The sequence below is a fragment of the Coenobita brevimanus genome, chromosome 6 (genome assembly GCF_032717465.1).
Source record: "Coenobita brevimanus isolate Jiangsu-jjx chromosome 6, ASM3271746v2, whole genome shotgun sequence".
Lineage (NCBI taxonomy): Eukaryota > Metazoa > Arthropoda > Malacostraca > Decapoda > Coenobitidae > Coenobita > Coenobita brevimanus.
The window spans coordinates 66,525,589-66,544,357 of NC_136959.1; the positions used below are offsets into that span (position 1 = coordinate 66,525,589).

Here is an 18,769-nt window from a genome sequence, read left to right on the forward strand (position 1 = left end):
AACTCCACTCACCACTCCATAAGTCCACCTCCTTCGCAGCTGTTCCCTTCAGCGTTTTGTTTACGTTACCATGGCAACGAGGACTTACGACGCCCATGTTTTTCCATCAGTGGTTAAGGGGTGACTATTTGGGACAGTGGCCACAAGGGTCTTATTGGTGCTTTTGGCTGTATTTTTTTGCCAATTAGGAGAGAGAGAGAGAGAGAGAGAGAGAGAATAACAAATACTCTTTCTAGATATTCCTTTAACCCCATCGGCATGAGGGGTCTCCTTTGCTGATCAAAATCGGCTAGCGGTAACAGGAATAAAAAATAAATAAATAAAATAGAATAAATCAAGCGACTCGAAACTACAGTAAACACTAAAAGGGAAGTGCTGTTGTCAAACTAGAAGTGCTCTGCGTAAATTTGACTTTTACTGAACGCCTGTCGATCAGATGATGGAGCTCTCAAATAGGTATGAATTTCGTACCTAAGGCTCTACGATCTGAACCCTTAGGAAGTAACTGGAGGGTTGTCCATCATGTAAAATGCTGCCTTTCAAAGATATGTAGTATACGGGAGCGTAGCCTGGGATCCGCTGTTACCCAAAATAATAATAATAATATTATTAATAATAATAATAACAATAATACCAATATTACGAGCGAGGGCGAAGCCCTCGCGAGTCCCGCCAAGTAGTTCCATTTTCTCACATACGAGCGGCCCGACCATAACGCTTTTGAGAAGCTTATATCTCAGCAACCACAGGGCCGATCACTGCTTGGTTTGCACCATAGGATAGCCCAATTCTTTAAGATTTGTTTATGACAGGTTTTATCACACCCAGGCGGTGCACGTGGCACTTGACACGTGCCAAGTACAGCATGTCGAAAATCTTCAAAAGAGGGCCACAGGCCAGACAGTTTGTCATAAAGGCATGAAACTTGGTAGGTAGATAGCCATCAATACTTTCGGCATCCTAGGGGTGTAAGGCCACATTTCAATGCTTTCGGATTTAAGTGGCCTCGCTGGTGCCTGTCCGACACATGCGTTTTGCTGGTAATAATAAAGTACCAGTACTAATAAACCACGAAAGTACCCGTCACTGTAACCCCGCCAGTACGACGAGTATTGTACTCTTACTGTCACTATTTTCTTTCCAGTAGAGCCATGGCAACGAAGGGGGTAAGATGGAAAAAGAGAAAGAACGAAAGATTAGAAAAAATACTGACCACAAAAATGGAAAGCGTGCAAGATTAAACCCACGTCCTTCTCATCCCTCTGTTTCAGGCAGTTTATTTTTGTGTGTCATTACTCTGGTTAATTAATTTTTCTGTGATTTAGACTAGCCTGTGCTTCATTAACGCTGAGAGAGAGAGAGAGATAGAGAGAGAGAGTGAGAGAGAGAGAGAGAGAGAGAGAGTATACGTTTTGTGTGTGTGTGTGTGTGTGTGTAATATTCAACTCATTTGTTCAGTTAAAACTCTCTCTCTCTCTCTCTCTCTCTCTCTCTCTCTCTCTCTCTCTCTCTCTCTCTCTCTCTCTCTCTCACTATCACAGCTGATACTCGCAGATTATTAAGTTTTTGCCTTGTTTTTGTTCCTTTCTTTTTTTCTGATGTGTGGATGTGTTTTTGTGGACGTGAAATTTGTTGTTTGTTGTTTTGTGTGTGTGTGTGTGTGTGTGTGTGTGTGTGTGTGAGAGAGAGAGAGAGAGAGAGAGAGAGAGAGAGAGAGAGAGAGAGAGAGAGAGGTTTTTACTGTCATCATTTACCTCCCTGATGGTCAGCACAACTCTAGTATTCCATTGCACCAAACGTCTGACGATTTTATTCAGCGTAGATTGAGTGAATGTTGTTCTTTCACCTTAACCTGGTCCGGATATTCGTCCTTTAGCAACAGATTTCACTAGTTCAGACAGTGCTGCGGCCTGACAGACTTCTCATAGCACATCTTGGTGACTAGGATCATAATCTAGTGTTATTCTAGCGTGATATCTGGATACTGATTTGGAGAGACGGGAAATTTAGGCTAAGTTAAAGGAAAAGTACATATATCGGCCTTGAGTAGAATGAGACAAACTTACGATCAGCTTCCTCTTCGTAAATCAGATTTCGGCTTGCAAGAAGAACAAGGGACGTGGGAAATTTCTATACCCACCTCTCCTTGTCCTTCCTGGGGGGAAAAATACAGTTAGGACACAGTTTATTATGCTATAGTTCCCTGTACATTTGTGGCTGTGAGTCCTGGTTGGCGCGTGGTCTACGTGACTTTAGTATTGAAAGTAACGCCGGGCGATTTTAATCAGGTTTTGAACTAGTCATGGGAGCCTGGAAGATAATACTGTCACCATTAACCCATTCATGGTTGGGATAATTCACTGTTCTAGATGATAACAGACGATTTTATTCATTTGAATGAGTGTGGGAGCTTGGCAGATTGTTAATATTAACACCATTAATCCTTTCGTGAACATGATAAATTCAGTACCTTGAATCCGTTCTGCCCACTGAGCTCTGTAGTATGGAGGGCCTATCTCCATCGCAAGCGTGTGACTTTGGCCGCCATATTGAAACACTCGCACTCGTCGCTTATAATACAAAAATATATATGGACTGTTATTGTTTTTTTTTTCTGCTTCAGCGAATTATATGGGGTACATTTAGCCAAGAATATAAAACAACGCCATAGGTTCCTGCAGTGCAAAACTTACCCTTTATGACACTAAGGCAGAGAAAGGTAATGGCAGAAAGGGAAAAGATGATGTGGCATTAACGTTGAAGTGATAGTGATGCTGAAGCTGTTTTACGTCGAAGTAATGGTGCTGAACTGGTGTGGGAAGTTCTTAGACTATCCATGCCATGAAACCGAATGTCTAAATTGATAAAGGCCGGAAGAAACATGGAAATATCTACAAGAGAGTGTGAACAGAAGAGAAGAGGACATGGAGGGAAAGATTGGAGATAAATGGGCCCCTTTTAGTCGCCTCATACATGCATGCAGGGATACTGGGGAAGAAAATTTCCGTCCCTCCCCAGGGGGCATTAATCTTAAAGAATTAGCAACATTTCATGTGAAATGTAATGCAATCTCTCTTCGATGAATTCGTGTGCCCATTTTTGAATCCGTAAGCTGCACAGTGGACCATGGCACTATATTTTCCGGAATCATCGGCTCATTTCAAAAACCCTCTGAGCGCTCAGTACAAAAACCGCGGGTAGCAGGCGTGGTGTAATATGGCTGCCACTACACCAGCGCCGCCCTGGCGGCGGACACAAACATGCTACCCATGAGAAAGCCCCACCATACTATAGAGCTCTGTGGTTCTGCCTAATACATGGCGATTTTATTCGGCTGAAATTCAGTTATACGAGCGCGACTAAAATATAGTGTATAAAACTGAATATCCTTGACAATATTTCAATAAGGAAAGAGAAAATTGACCATAGTTTGGTTTTTCTCGTGGCTAAGGTGTTTCTGTTAAGCTAATAAGAAACTCACAGCAGCTACAAGATTAAATATTAGTCTCCAGAAACGATTTGGCTATAAATGTAAAAGCTGCTTTTGATTCAGTTGACTTCAGACATATTTTAAAATGCTCAGGGGAGCCCATAGTGTAGAAAAAAAATATTTACTCACATACTGACATACCAGTAAGCAAGTGCAGCATTGTTGAGTCTGGAAAGATCTGATAATGGTATCTGAAAGAAGCGCATTATGGTAACAGCGGGTGTTGAGCTGACAAGGTTTGATATCGTATGCGTGTGCGTAAGTTTAATTTTAAACAGCGACGTGAAATTACCGTATTAGAAAAGTTTCAAATTTGAGCATGATTCAAATTCTCATAGTTATTGCATAATAATGCTGGAATAATAGTCTAGTTTAAATGGATGACGATTATTGCAATATTTTATTAGAAGTGAACCACCTACTTGCTTGCAGTTTGTGCTCATGCATAAGGGGGGTCTGATCATGTGCGTATGGCAAGACTTCACATTGTTATTATTTGCATGATGAATACTGAGAACAAAGGCTTTTATGGAGTAGATAGTTTGGTAAAGATTTTGTAGAATTTTTACGAAGTAGTAGTTTGTTATATAAACATTCTTGGTCCACAAAAGTTTGGTCGATTTGCCGTTTCGGACAATCATAGATTTTAATTATGACTGTGTTTCATCAGTCGAATTTAACCATCAAACCTGTCGCAAATCAATGGTGTTCAGGTTATCCCCCTCCCCCTTCTCAGCCGATAACAGGGAACTGGTGGGGAAACGTGGGTTTTGTGAGGGGGAGCACGATTAATTTCAGAAAGAAAATTATGATAGAAATTGATCATGTTAGAAAAGTAAAACCCCATAAACTTTTCCTAACGGGTGTTGCCCCCCCCCCCCAGGCCTCCCGGTAGTATTAACCATCTCATCGCCTTCAAACAACTTCAGAGTTCATTAATCATAGTGTTGAGGAACACATTATGATTCTTGTAGTGTTAATTGAGGAATTACAGTATTGATGGAATGTTTATGAAGTGAACATCAAGAACTCGCGCTCATAAAACAGTTTTGTATTTTTAATGAGGCGGAGACAGACCGTCGAATTAGGATTCCAGGGGCAAGATGAGTGAATGAGAGCGTGATCCCTGCAGTGTTGATACCTCTCCTTATGTCAGGTTTCATCTTGCTTTCTAGGAACTGCCTTACTGCATCCTTGTATGGAAAAAGAGGTCAGGGTGATAATTGAAGTACAGTAATATAACTTAATCAGAGTTATGGATGTAAAGAGCTTCAGAAATGCATAATTTTGAAGTTGTTATAGAACCCTATCAGAGTTACTTGCAAACCAAGATGAACATGACTGAACCTAACTCTAAAAGCAACATTCTCTGGTCCTAACATAGGTGTCATTTGCTCCTAATCTTAATTATTCCATGGAGTTTGGATATCATGTGTTATACTGAATTAAACCTCGTCATAAACTTTTCATTATCTATAAGAGGGAGCACATCTAAAGTTTGTTCTTTTATAGCCAATGTAGCCTTATGTGATATAAATCATTAAATTATTTATTTTTTCTTTATCTTGTATCAACAGAAACTGAAAGAAAGCTAGCAGGCCTACAGCTGAGTGGGTTTGTTGACGGTGATGTTGAGGACCAGGAATCAACCCCCATCATCCCCTCACCCTCCCCAGCCTCCCCTGATGAGCCCCCACATGCCCTGGTCTTGCCACAAGCCCATGCATTTGTCTCACAACAGGAAGTTGGAATGCAAGGCCGCCCTGGTAGTGCGGTTAGTACCACATACAAGCTACTCTTGGCTCAGTAGTTTTTGTCAGAAAGGTTTCATGGTACAGTAGGTGGGAGCACCCACTGTTCACTCATTTTATGTAGTGTAACCATTGGATGACTTTGCACTGAGTGACAAGCAAAATGGTTTTTTGTAGCCCAGGAATAGGAATATCATAGGTGAGCGTTGTGTGGAGAATGATGACGGAAGGGTAGTAGTGAACAGTGAGGGTATTAAAGATGCATGGAGAGTGAATTATAGCCTGTTGTTGAATGAGGAGTTTGACTGGGACATGGAAGGTTTGGAGCTTGCAGATCAAGTGTCTGGCCTTTGGCCTTTGATTGACGCTACTACTGTGAGTGGAGCACTAGGCAGGATGCAGGTGGGGAAGGCAGCAGGTGTCAGGGTTGACTGCGGAAATACTGAAAGCCTCAGGAGATATTATAGGAGTAATGTTAGTCACTGACCTGACAAGTATGATTATATATGAGTGTGTTGTCTGAATGATTGGCTGAAGAGTGTAATTATAAATGTGTACAAATGGAAGGGTGATTGCCTGGAAAGAGGATATTATAGGGGCATAAACCTTTTAGACCAAATAATGAAGAAAATGGAGACAGTTCTAGAAGGTATGATTAGAGAAAGAGTGAATATTGATGAGATGCAGTTTAGGTTTATGCTGGGCAAAGGGACCACTGATGTCATATTCACTGTTTGACAGCTTTAGGAAAAATATATAGGAAAGAAAAGGGAACTGGACTTTGTTTTTGTTGATTTGGAGAAGGCCTTTGACATAGTCCCAAGAGAGGTGATGAAGTGAGCAAAGAGAAAGCATGGGATCAAGGAGTAGCTGGTTAGGGTGGTTATGGCCATGTATGTGGGTGCTCGCACGCAGGTAAGGGTGAATGGAGATTTGAGTGATGAGTTTCCCATGAATGTTGGTATGCCCCAGGGGTCAGTTTTGAGCACCTTGTTTATCATGGTACACTCAATCCTCGTAAATCGCGTGTTCATAAATCATGGATTCATAAATCACGGTTAGGTGGCTGTCAGACTGCCGGCAACCTTAAATCACTGTTAAGTCACAAAAATCGCGGATCTAGGCACCCAAGTGGGCCTTTACTGAGGAGAACCGTAAACCGCGGCATTCAAACTGAAAATCGAGACCCAACAACCAATCACCGCGCATCCCTGGTGGCATATGTGCATACTAATGCCACCATGTTGTTGTTGTTCTTGTCCCGCCAGTTCGCACACTACAGACTGTCGCCGTGGAGTACGAGAGTTACCTGCCTTTTTTGTGCAACTTCCCCCTGCCTCCTACCTGCCATGGCCCCTCCCAACCCCCCAGTGAAGCGCTCTAAGCAGTATGGCGTCAAGAAGCTGCCACAGTTGCCGTACAGTCAACATTTCGAGCTCATTTGTCGTGTTGAGAGGGGAGAGAAGTTTTCAAAGCTGGTGAAAGAGTTTGGGAAGAACAAGTGCTGAGAGGTTCTAAGTTCTTCCCAACACCACCTCACTCCATTCACTTAAGCAATTTCGTCATAGGATTAAGCTGAGATCCCATAATACATGCACTGAATATTACTAAATTTGTATGATTGTGTTTGATGGTGCCTAGATAGGTGTAAGTAGGGTGCTGTGGGGGCGAGTTAGCCAAAGTCCAGACCCAGATTTTTCACATAGAGTTATTATTCATAAATCACAGAATTCATAAATCACGGCAGTGGTCCAGACCCAAATTGCCATGATTTACGAGGATTGAGTGTACTTGAAGCTTTCTCATGTGACTTCAGAAATGGACTCCCATGGGTGATGTTGTATGCTGATGATTTAGTGTTGATTGCAGAGAATGAAAGGGAGAGGGAGGAAAGATTTAGGAAGTGGAGAGATGGTATTTAGGGCTGGTAGCAGTACTGTCAAAGAAGAGGGAGAGTGGCCATGTGTTATTTACCACAAGGGTGTGGAAAGTAATTCCATTTTGTACAGTGTCTGTGATAAGTGGATGCATAAGAGATGTAGTGGTATTAGAGGTAGACTGCAAGATAATGTTATTTCATGTGTGTGGTGTGTTGAGGAGAGCAGGTGGAGAGTGTCAGGCATGAAAGAATTGAACTTGTTTGTGAGTCTCTTGAGTGTGTGGAAGAGTTTTGTTATTTGGGAGACATGTTATGTGTTGGAGTTGTGGCTGGAGCTAGCTCTGTGGCTAGAGAGAAGAGTACTGTAGTTGGAAGAAGTTCAAAGAGCTGTTGCCTCTCCTGACATTGAGAGGGCTCTCCCTTCGTGCTGAGGGGTTTTTGTACGCAGCATATGTTAGGAGTGTAATGCTGTATGGTAGTAAGACGTGGGCAGTAAAGGGAGAGGATATTCACAGGCTCGGATGTACAGAAATGACAATGATCAGGTGGATGTGCGATGCATCCCAGAGTGTGAGGCCTGGGGAGCTAGGTTTATGATGGAAGAGTTGAGGGATAGGATGGGACTGGAGTGTATTGGTGTTGTGATGAGGAGGGGTAGATTGAGATAGTTTGAGCTTGTGGAGTGGATGGGGGTTTATAATTGGGTGCAGAAAGTGAGAAGTGTTAATGTTGGGGATAAGGTTGGGAGAGGTAGACTGAAAAAGACTGGGATGAGGTCACTGAGTGTGACTCAGGGATGAAGGACTGAATAGGGAAGCTGCCAGACATTGAGCAGCATGGAGAGCCGTCATTTGGCGACCAAGGCTGACGCATGCAAGCATGTTGGAGCCTTCAAAAAAGAAATGAAACTAATCTGGTTATTGTACCACGTTGGTTGGTAACTGTATACAGTAGATGCTCGTTTTAATGGACCTCTATAGACTGGATATCAGTTTTGACGAACACTACAAACCCGACCAAACTTCTGTTGGTCATAGCAAACAGTGTCTGTTATATACATGTTTCCTGTTCATTTTACTCCAGCCTGGCCTGAAATTGCCTTCACCCCATCATGGTTGCTGAGTTGTACAGGTAATAACAGACTATACAGTAATTCCTCGATTATCCGATGTAATAGAGCCAAAGGCATGTCCGGGTAATGGCTCTGTCTGGATAATGGACTTCTTCTCTGGCCCTCTACATACATGACCTAACTGCGAAAGCTAGTGTAAAAGACCACTACAGTACATCGTACAACACTTGTTCCTCTTGTTTAGTACTACTCTTTCTGGTCAAGCAGACCTGTAAACCACATCCAAGCAATTACCATGGTCAAGCAGACCCATCAACCACAGACAAGCAGTTACCATTGTAGGGCCATATCCTGCAGTGACATGAAAAATACTTGAAAAAAACAGCCACACAAGAGAAATGCAGTGGGCACACAAAACATAATGGTAAAATGGAATCAGATCATGGTAAAATAGAATAAACTCATGGTATAGTGCAGTAAGCAGGAATAAAATCAGTGTCAACACTCATGATTTCTCTCAGACCATCATGCTAAATAACTCACCAGCTCCTTGACTCTGAGTGTTGTACTGCAGCTGGCATAGCTGTTGCGCTGCACAGTTCAGTACATCCCTTGTGGTTTAGTGGTGTACCCTCAAGAGCTTAGTCGGACTCAGAGTCAAGGAGGAGCTCCGGTAGTTGGCCCAGGGAAGCGGCTGTGGGACATGGTGATGGACTGCCTACTTCAGGTGACTCTGAAAACAGCCGCAAACTCACATCCAGGGGAGACACAGTGGCTGACGGCGTGCTAGGTTGTGGTTGCGTCGTTGAAGGCATGGTTTGACACTGTGATGATGGCAGAGAAGAGTTGAGCTGGGTAGGGTTCAGAGGCCTGATAATGGAGTTGATCTTGGACTGGTGATAGGAGTGACGTTTCGGTCATCGGATGACACTGCCACACAGAATGCAGATCCTCCACAAGGCAAAGAGGCACCATGTCTCTGTCACAATCCAAGTGCTCGGCATACTCAAGCACCTGCTCAAGGTGTGCCTGGAATGTGCTCAGGCAGAGAATGGCTGGAGTACTGCAGTTCTTGGGGTCATCCGCATTTGTCCACATCATCCTTGAAACTCCTGTCTGGCTGGGCAGCAGCAACAGAAGTGGTGATCTTGACATCAGACATAATCTGAAAGCCAGGATCACCCCCATCCTCATCAAATTACTCCCGCATGTCATTAAAATCCACAGCCTCGCCTGTGTTACGAAGGAGAGTGTGGAAGTCATCCATGTCAAAGCCCAGAAAGTTGTGTCTGCTCTCGTATCCCTGAAGGAGATGAGACCAACCACTTTCGAGAGTTTTCACGGAGACTTCCTTCCATGCACTCGCCCAGTTGTACACTGCAGACTTGAGGTTGCAGCATTACAGTTTTTCCAGTGTTCTTTGCCCTCACGTGTGCAGCCCCTGACTTTGCTCATCTTTGTCCTCAAGAACAGCTATCACCTCGTCCAGGAACTTCCATTGGTACAGCCTCTTCGTGGCCATGATAACACTCTGGTCCATTGGTTGAATCAGAGCAGTGGTATTAGGTGGCAAAAACATGCACCTGATGCGACCGTCATCTGCAACTAAATTCCTTCTTGGAGGGATGTGCGGGGTCATTGTCCAAGAGAAGAGCATTTATCTGGTCACAAGGGATTCCAAGTTCCTCCGTTTGATAACAGATGACCTCCTTGACAAAATGCCTGTGGAACCAATCAGTGAAGTTCTTGGTGTTAAACCAAGCCTTCACAGAATGGTACCACACTACAGGAAGGACATCCATTAGCCCATGAAGGCAACAGGGCTGCTTTGCCTGACCAACAGTAACAGGCTTCAGCCGGTGCATCCTGTTAGCATTAGCACAGCATAGAGCAGAAACCTGTTGCTTGGACAAATTGTGGCCAGGCACATTCTTCTCCTCATCCACCAGGGTGTTTGTGGGCACTGAATGGTAGACAAGGCTAGTTTTGTCAGCATTATAGACTTGACCAAGTGCGAGGCACTCCTTCTCAATCAAGCCTAACATAATCTGATGAAATTCCTCCACTCTCTTCTCATTGGCAACCAAAGCTTCACCATGGGTCTTACAATTTGTAAGGCCATATCGAAGCTTGAACCTGAACAACCAACCGTCAGGTGCCTTGAAGTTGAGGACGTGGTGAAGGTGAGCAGCCTTCTCAGCAATGGCCTTCAACTCGGTGCCTCACACTAGCATGCCTGCAGCCCGTTGCTGGCAGTACCAGATCAATGTCGAATGGTCGTCATTGGCATGCCGGGGCAAGCTCGTAGCCTTTCGTTCAGCATTGTGTCAGTTCCTCCCGCTGAAGTCTGCTGTGTACTGGGTGAGTTTGTCAAGGGCTTTCCTGATGTCGTGTAGGGTTGAGCGGGCCAGGTCGCATTATTTTAAGATGCGGGAAGTCAGCCATCACTCATCAGTCTTACCCAGTATCTCCCACTTCATCTCCAGAGTCAGCACTACCCTTTTCCTTTTCCCTAGTGGAGGGGCCATCATCACACACCCAAGTAAGAGGCATGCAAGGAATAGCAAGGCCTGAAGCAGGTAGGAAACAACCACAAAAGCCACCATGTGCATCGTCATAACAACTGTCCGAGAGGAGCTCTTCACTAAATGGTTGTCTTGTGGGAACTGAGAATGACCAAGGGGGTCTGTAACAGATGCTAGGTAAACTACCCATTCAGACATGGTGGCACCACACAAATGTTCAAGTGACCATAATTTCCACCCAGACGCAAGCATTTTGTCCAGATAGAATGAAAAAATGTACGAATAATGGTTTCGAACAGCTAGATCACGGTGTCCAGGTAATGGATTGTCTGGGTAATGGCTGTCCTGATAATAGAGGGATTACTACACAAGCTGTAGAAAGTATCAGTGTTGGGTGTGATGAATGACTACCGAAAAGATACATTTAACTTGTGACATGTCGGGATGGTTGGTCAGTATGTGGGCGCTTTTATATAGATATTTGTGTAATTACAAATGTGTTGAATGGGTACATTAAATTATATCATGTCTGGCAACTCAGCAGGAGTACAGGGCTGCCAGCATGCAGCTGGAACACCTGGTACATCCCAATATCTATCGTCACTGGTCTCAAAATGTTCACACTAGAGTATGCACCAATACTTTCTGGAGCTAGTGTACAGTAATACTGTACTAGTAATGAAGAAGTGCTATGACAAGGATGTGAAATAAGCTCCAAAAGGGGAATTGTGGATCAGATTAATGTTAAATGGGTACAGGTATAGTTTTCATTTTTAGTACTAGAATACTGTATACTGTTGTACTTATTCATTTTCAAACATGTGCATGAAATCCCACCTCAGGGGGACCATCAAATATAACAGACTGTCAGCTTTATCAGATCAGGCTTTCCCCCATTTAGTCATTATAGTGAGGGTGTACTGTAATCAAGTGGACACTTGGTCGTCTAGAAAGTTACGGTACTCCAACTGGATGTGTCTCAAAGGTTTGCATGCAAGGGATGATTGGGTTTTAATGCTTATGTAATATCACACACGAATGTCTTGACTGAGTAGTCTAGCCCAGGACCCCAGCACTCTTGGTGGAGTGTTCAAGTTTATACATATCAATGAAACTAATTTGAAATACAGTATAATGAAACTCAAATTTGAAATATAATGAGGACTTTCTGTACTGTACTGTACTGTTTTTAAGAACAGAAAAATATTATACTTTATACCTTTGAAGTAAGAATGCTTCCTTCAGGTGAATAAAATTGTCTGGCAGTAGCTGGAAAATAATCCTTGCATATCCCAGGCTTCAACAAATAAATCACCCACAGGGAGGCATAGAGTCCATGTGTTTGGCTTTGCATTCCACCACCTGTTTTTTATTATGAGGTATAATGTTTCACGTAGCTAAGCTAGTACTAGCTATATGTCAGCTTGTGGGTGACTAGTATAATATTCTGCAGTATAGTATAATGAAATAAATCTGGGTTATGCTTTGCTTATGTTACTAATAACCTGAATAGTTTTAATCCATCAGAAGCACTGTAGAACTTAAAATTTGTCTCTCCAAATGGGTTATTGCCATTATTTATTTATTTCTTCATATATTTATTTATTTTATTTTTTTTGTACTAAAATGTTAATATTAAATACCATATGTTTTCATATATTACAGTATAAAATTTACTTTATCCTTATAAACCTCTTCAGTCTGATGACATTTTAATTGTATTTTAGTTTGAGAGATAGACTGCTTAAATATAGCCCTCACTCCTTCAATATGGTGCTGGAGAGGGATGTCTTCATGTGGTGGCACTAGTATGTCTGCACATGATGACACTGATATTACTGTATTGGATGGTTCCACTGCACTGTTATACAGATGTCCCTCAGCTCCCACTCTGATCCCCTAAAGAAGGATGGTGGGCTGCAGGAGGAGGGTAGCTTCAGCCCCTAAGTCCACCAGGTTCACATCCATTTGAGCTTGGGATTGAAACTATTTCTGCCACTGTCACTATTACCCATTCAGTGAAAGACATTGCTCATAAACTGGATAAAATCATGTGAAGGTAGCTAGAATATAATAAAAAATTGGGAGCTTCAACAGGTTTATGGTATTATTAATTTAGCAAGAATATAATAAAAAATTAGGGGGGGGGGGCTTCAACAGGTTTATGCTGTCGTTAATTGCTGTACAGATACCATTTGTAGTTTCAGAGTTCTGCCCATTCCATGATGTGCGTGTCTTTCCATTCAGGAGAGTGGTGGATCAGGGGATGTGCAGTCTCTGGCAGGGAATCTTGATAATGGTGCCGCATTGGAGAGGTTTGTGTTGGAGCCGGCCAAGGAGGGCTCGCTGGTCAAGTGTCGCATATCACGAGACCGCAAGGGTATGGACCGAGGCCTCTTCCCCACATACTTCTTGCACATGGAGCGTGATGATGGCAAGAAGGTTAGTATTTGAACAGCCTGATGTGGCAGCAGTTAGCAATCACTGCATCAGAATAACTTATTCAGTTATTGGTGGAACATGGGAAGCATATCCAAAGGAAAATACGCATATGTGCCGAGTATTTTTTCTTGAATTGAAGCCAGCACCCTAGAACCCTTCAAGCATGGACCCTGTGTTATTCAAACGGAAGTTTTAAATATCCACTGGTGGATATGGTACTGGGGCCGGATTTTCTTGAAGTGAAGCCAGCACCTTAGAACCCTTCCAGCTTGGACCCCGTGTTATTCAAACAACTTTTTAAATATCCACTGGTAGAAATGGTACTGGGGCCGAATTCGCTAAAGCATTTTATCTCGTTGAACTCTGCTGACACTGTTCACTGTAAATGTAACATTATTCCAGTTACGGTTCATGGCAGTTTTAGTGATAGCATTATCCAGCGAATCAAATATAGTTCTTCCTTTTGGTCTTTTCATTTATTAATGCCATTAATTCATCAAGGGAAAAGTTAGGACGGGCTGGGAGTATTTCTTTTCTTCCACATGCCCTCAATGAGCTGGTCTAAACCAGTTTGCTGCTTTCCCCCCCCCTCTCCCTCTCTCTCCCGTACCCCTCGATGAGCTGGTCTAAACCACTATGCTGCCCTCCCTCCTGCTTTCTCTCTCGTAAATAATACGAAGCAATACGCACCCAAATCACATTGAAATCATATGAGAGTGGCTGAGGGTGTTATATTATATTGTGAATTACTGTGATAAAATACAAGTGATTTAGTGATATTTTTGCAATAATCAGAGAAGTCATGATGTTAAGCACATAAGCTATAGTCGTTCTATTTTATGAAGGCAGTTTGGGTGGGGCGATCTGGGACCTCACACTGTTAGCTCTGTTGTCACATCGCCTCCGACACACATGTAATTATTTGTGCTCATCTGTCTCTCTCTCTTTCACTCTCCTATTTTAAGCTAGTAACTACTTATAAATGAATTTTAAACACTCTGTATAGATGTAAGTCAATGAAAAAGCTATAGTATAGCATAAATCTCATAAGACTTGTCAGCATTGCTTTTGCGACGTTGTCAGGTGGTGACACAAGGGACAGCCCTGTGTGAGCGGGTCATACTCGGTCAGTCTCCCGCCATGGAAGCTATTAAAAAAAAAAAATGCACCTATAGACTTTTACCTTAGGGATGGTGTGGAAAAAAAGTCGAAAGCAAGAGAAAAAATTAAGAAAATACAATTAGTAGTAGTTAATATAAATATGAGATGGGGGGGGGGAGAGAGAGAGAGAGAGAGAGAGAGAGAGAGCACGTGTGTAGCGATGATGTGGCAACAGAGCTAACAAAGTGAGGTCCCAGAGCGCCCCACCCAAACTGCCTCCATAAAATAGAACGACTATAGTGAACATTTTTGCAGTTGCAAACTGTGCAGCAATGCTGTGAAATGACTCTTGACATATCAATAAGCTTTATAAAAGTAAGTGGTAATAAGTCGTTCATGAAGTTTGATAAAGTTTGTAATGATTTTCCTCACATAGTTAGTTTCGCGAAAGTCTAATGTAAACACTGGAATATCGTAACATAATCATCGGAGACTGGCTAGAAGTGTTATTTTTATTATTGCAATTACTGTGATGAGGTAACGTGGCTGTAACCCTATTTTGTATGGAAAAAATCTTGTGGTTTGGTGTTTATTTCCGCCTCCCTAGGTGGGCCATTTCCTGCATCAGACAGTCAAAACACACCTTGTATTCTCTCAAATCGTTCTCCATGCTTGGAGTGCCTATGGACATGCAGTTTATTGCAAATGATAATATAAGGATTGTCGCTTGTCTGACAAGAATTTAGCTCTCAAGATTAATGATAAGTGGGTTAAAATACGAATTGAAAACACAATTTTTTTTTTCCTATTTCTCCGCAATGAGCACAGTCAGTATGTTGTTATCACAGCCGTTGCAGCCAAAGGGTTAAGGGGGGTCCAGGGATGTTTTTAAGGGAGGCAGCAGCTATCTGTGGATTTTTAACATACACGGGTGTCTCTGTTACCTAATCCCCGTGGATGTTAATGGAGCACTGTACAGGCAACCCTCCACATTCGCGGGAGTTAGAGGACATGATCCCCGCGGATGTGGAATTTCCGCGAATGTTTGATGCGCCCTCCTGTAAATGCCTCTACAGCCTCAAATCACCCCCTGTGAGCAAGTATGTACATACTGTACCTAATAAACCATATCTGGGACCTGGAAGCAGCATAAAATATCACAAATAGTAACAGACCAACTGTATAAAAAAGTTTAATAACAAGTTTTGATTAGGTATGGCTGTACAGTACTAAGTTAGGGTAAATATGTACCTGGTGACTTCCACAGACTCCTGCAACTGAGTGCGTCTTGCGCACGTCTACGTGAGTGTGGGCAAGTCAACAGCTACATGTTTACCCCAGCTTGCAGGACAACACAGACACACATGGGACAAAGTTATCACAAGTAAATCACACAGTCAGGCGCTGATTCACTCATCTAATAGCACATCAATGCACTTGTTACCTTTGAACACGTGAGAACACAATTATTAATGAAATTACGGGAGGTTTGGTGTGGCATTGTAGAGGCAACGAAGTGACAGTGACAGTGGCAGGGCACAGACAGAGGGAGAGACAGAGGAGCGCAGGAACGCGGTGGTTTGGTGTGGACCTGGTTTGGTGTGAAATGACCTGCGAGCATCCGCACTGCCACACTTTGCGGCCGCGAATGGAATCTTGGCTCCACAGAGGGGCAATCCACAAATCTGCGAGACCCGCAAAACTTGAAGCCGCGAATATGGAGTGCCACATGTACACACACACACACATACATACACACACATATATATATATATATATATATATATATATATATATACATATATACATACTGTATGTACAGTATATATATATAGTATTGCATTGATGAATGGTATATGGTCCTACCAAATCTCCAAGATTTACCAAGGCATACACCCGGTAATCATGACAGATAGGCTACTGTTTAGAGGAGAATGAACTCACTTCATCCTCTAAGCTAGTAGCATATGACACTGTACAGCACTATGTACATTGAAATAATTTTGATATTTTGGAACACATCCCTGACATTTAGTAAGAATTAGCTATACTAAGTTTACTGTTTGGGCCAACAGATGTTTCTGCTGGCGGGACGGAAACGTAAGAAGTCAGCCACATCTAACTACTTGATCTCAGCGGACCCAACGGACCTTTCTAGGGGTGGGGAATCTTTTTGCGGCAAGCTACGATCCAATCTGCTCGGTACACAGTTCACAATATTTGATGGGGGTGAGGGCAAGAAGAAAAACTCTTCAACCACAACAGAGAAGAACAGTTCTAGACAAGAGCTAGCAGCAGTTATATATGTAAGGATAAACTAAGACAAAAATTTCTTTGAGATACAGCAAAGTCTTCGAGAATTTCATTGCCAAATACAGTAGATATAATCAGAGGTGTGTTTTATATGTTTAGAGAAGAAAATTAAGGGTAGGATTATGTGTTTAAATGTCTCAGTGCATGGAGGCTTACATATTGCTACACAGGTGAGGAACTGGTCACTCACATTAAATGTTTGGACTAAGTAGCCTAACCCTGGGGTCCTGTGCTCTTGATGGGGGCATTGAGGATTGGATGGTAGATAAACATAAATAAATGTAGAATATTGTTGTAATCTCACCTTGCAGGAAACCAATGTGCTTGGGTTCAAGGGTCCCAGGAAGATGACAGTGATCCTGCCTGGCATGACTGCAGACCACCAGAGAGTAGAATTCAAGGCCAGTGTGGAGCATGACAGTCTCATAGGTTAGTTGTGTTAACCCCTTGAACCTGGGCATCATTTCTTTTAGTTTATTCTTGCACCTACCAGACAATTTTATTCAGTAGATGATTTTCATAAGTGAATGCCATACACAATAGAGTCTTATACTCATTTGTCTTCTCATTTATTTGACTATTTGACATTTTGTGTGTGTGTGTACACCAGTATGCACACACACACACACACACACACACACACACACACATATATATATATATATATATATATATATATACTGTATAATGTTTGTGCACCCCAAAATACTGTTAAGCATACTACTGGTTCTATTATATATTATTCATGAACAGTCGTGGATATTTTTTTTTTCTGCTCATGTTTATAGTGATATTTTGATATATACTGGACTTTTTTTTGCCATATTATTGCAGTACCTGGGCAGGGTATGACTTTTCTTTTTCTTTAGAGGTTGGTTTTCCTGCCACATCAAAATGCTAGTCAGTGCTTCAGTCTAAGGTTTAAGTCCCAGATTATTCAGTCACGGATTATGTGATACAGTCCTATGATCTGAATATGGCTAAACCCTAGGCTGTGATGCAGGATCCAGTAATTCCCAATCTGTGGTTTGAACCAGTCTCAGGCCCAAGATTTAAACCATTGTCCCGAATTTGGGCCTGAGATATCAAGAGTGCCCAGCGATATGTCCACAGAGGCTTTTGTATTAAATCGTGGCTTCATAAGATTTAATATAAATGACCAAAGGGTTGAATGCTTGTGTGGCTCTTTTTACTGGGCATTATGTCAGTAGGTCTCAGTTTTATGTTTTTTCATCCAGTGTTTTTGGGTCCTGCCTCATCCCATCTCTTTAGATGGGAATATGGAGTGGGATGACTAAAGTATTACAGTACCTCACACTCTCATGACTGTAAATGTTCAAGTGATAAAAAAACATAATAGATTTTTGTATACCACTGTGGAGAATTGTATATTGTGATGCATATTGATTTGATTCTTTACAGAGCGTTGGAAGAGCAAGAATATGGATCAGTTAATTGAGCTGTGCAACAAGACACCCGTGTGGAATGATGACACTCAGAGTTATGTCTTAAATTTCCATGGCCGTGTCACCCAAGCATCTGTCAAAAACTTTCAGATTGTCCATGAAAGTGATGGTAAGTCATCAGAATTATAAGTGTGTGAAAGGGGGCACTCACCATTCACTCACTTGATGCAATGCTGCTCTCGGGTGGCTGCCGTTTCCTCTCTTCCCTTATTCCATCCTTCTTCTTCTGTTGTTCTTTCCTTCATTCTTTCCTCTTCCTCTTGTCTGTGGGTGACTACATTGAGTGATAAGCCAAATGGTCTCCTGTACACCAGGATAATATTTACTATGCTGGGTCATAACTATACAGTATATTGTAACCAGATTATGGCCCCTGGGTGTTTAGAGGGTAATTAAGGTGCTCCAATTAGATTGAGCCAGTGCAGGTTTATATGCGAGGGGTGGTTTTGGTTTATTGCTCACGTAATGCCACTCAGGGATAAGTGAGACTGGTCACTCTAATCTTAAATGTCAGACCAACTTGCCTAGCTGCGGGCTCTTACGTTCCTCTGGGGCAACACAGGATTAGATGATGGTGATGTAAGTAATGGTAAGTTCTTTCATTCTTTTATGAATGCATTTCATCTCATAATGGTGTAGCTGCAGCGAGAGAGACTAATTTACCACAAATGATCCTTCACTCAGGGCTGTGATTTGGTGAAAGGAACTTTTCAGGCTCAATAAGTTGAGG

The 18,769-nt window shown here is 42.4% G+C and overlaps 1 protein-coding gene across 1 annotated transcript in view; it reads left to right on the forward strand.

Moving 5' to 3' along the window:
- Nucleotides 1-18,769, forward strand: part of ktub (Tub domain-containing protein ktub) — a 315,976-nt gene that overhangs the window by 292,259 nt on the left and 4,948 nt on the right. Inside the window, exons 4-8 of the mRNA XM_080272862.1 lie at nt 5,068-5,264; nt 12,965-13,159; nt 16,336-16,566; nt 16,885-17,002; nt 17,996-18,148. Coding sequence (XP_080128988.1) covers nt 5,068-5,264; nt 12,965-13,159; nt 16,336-16,566; nt 16,885-17,002; nt 17,996-18,148 — 894 coding nt within the window. The remainder of the gene's footprint in view (nt 1-5,067; nt 5,265-12,964; nt 13,160-16,335; nt 16,567-16,884; nt 17,003-17,995; nt 18,149-18,769) is intronic.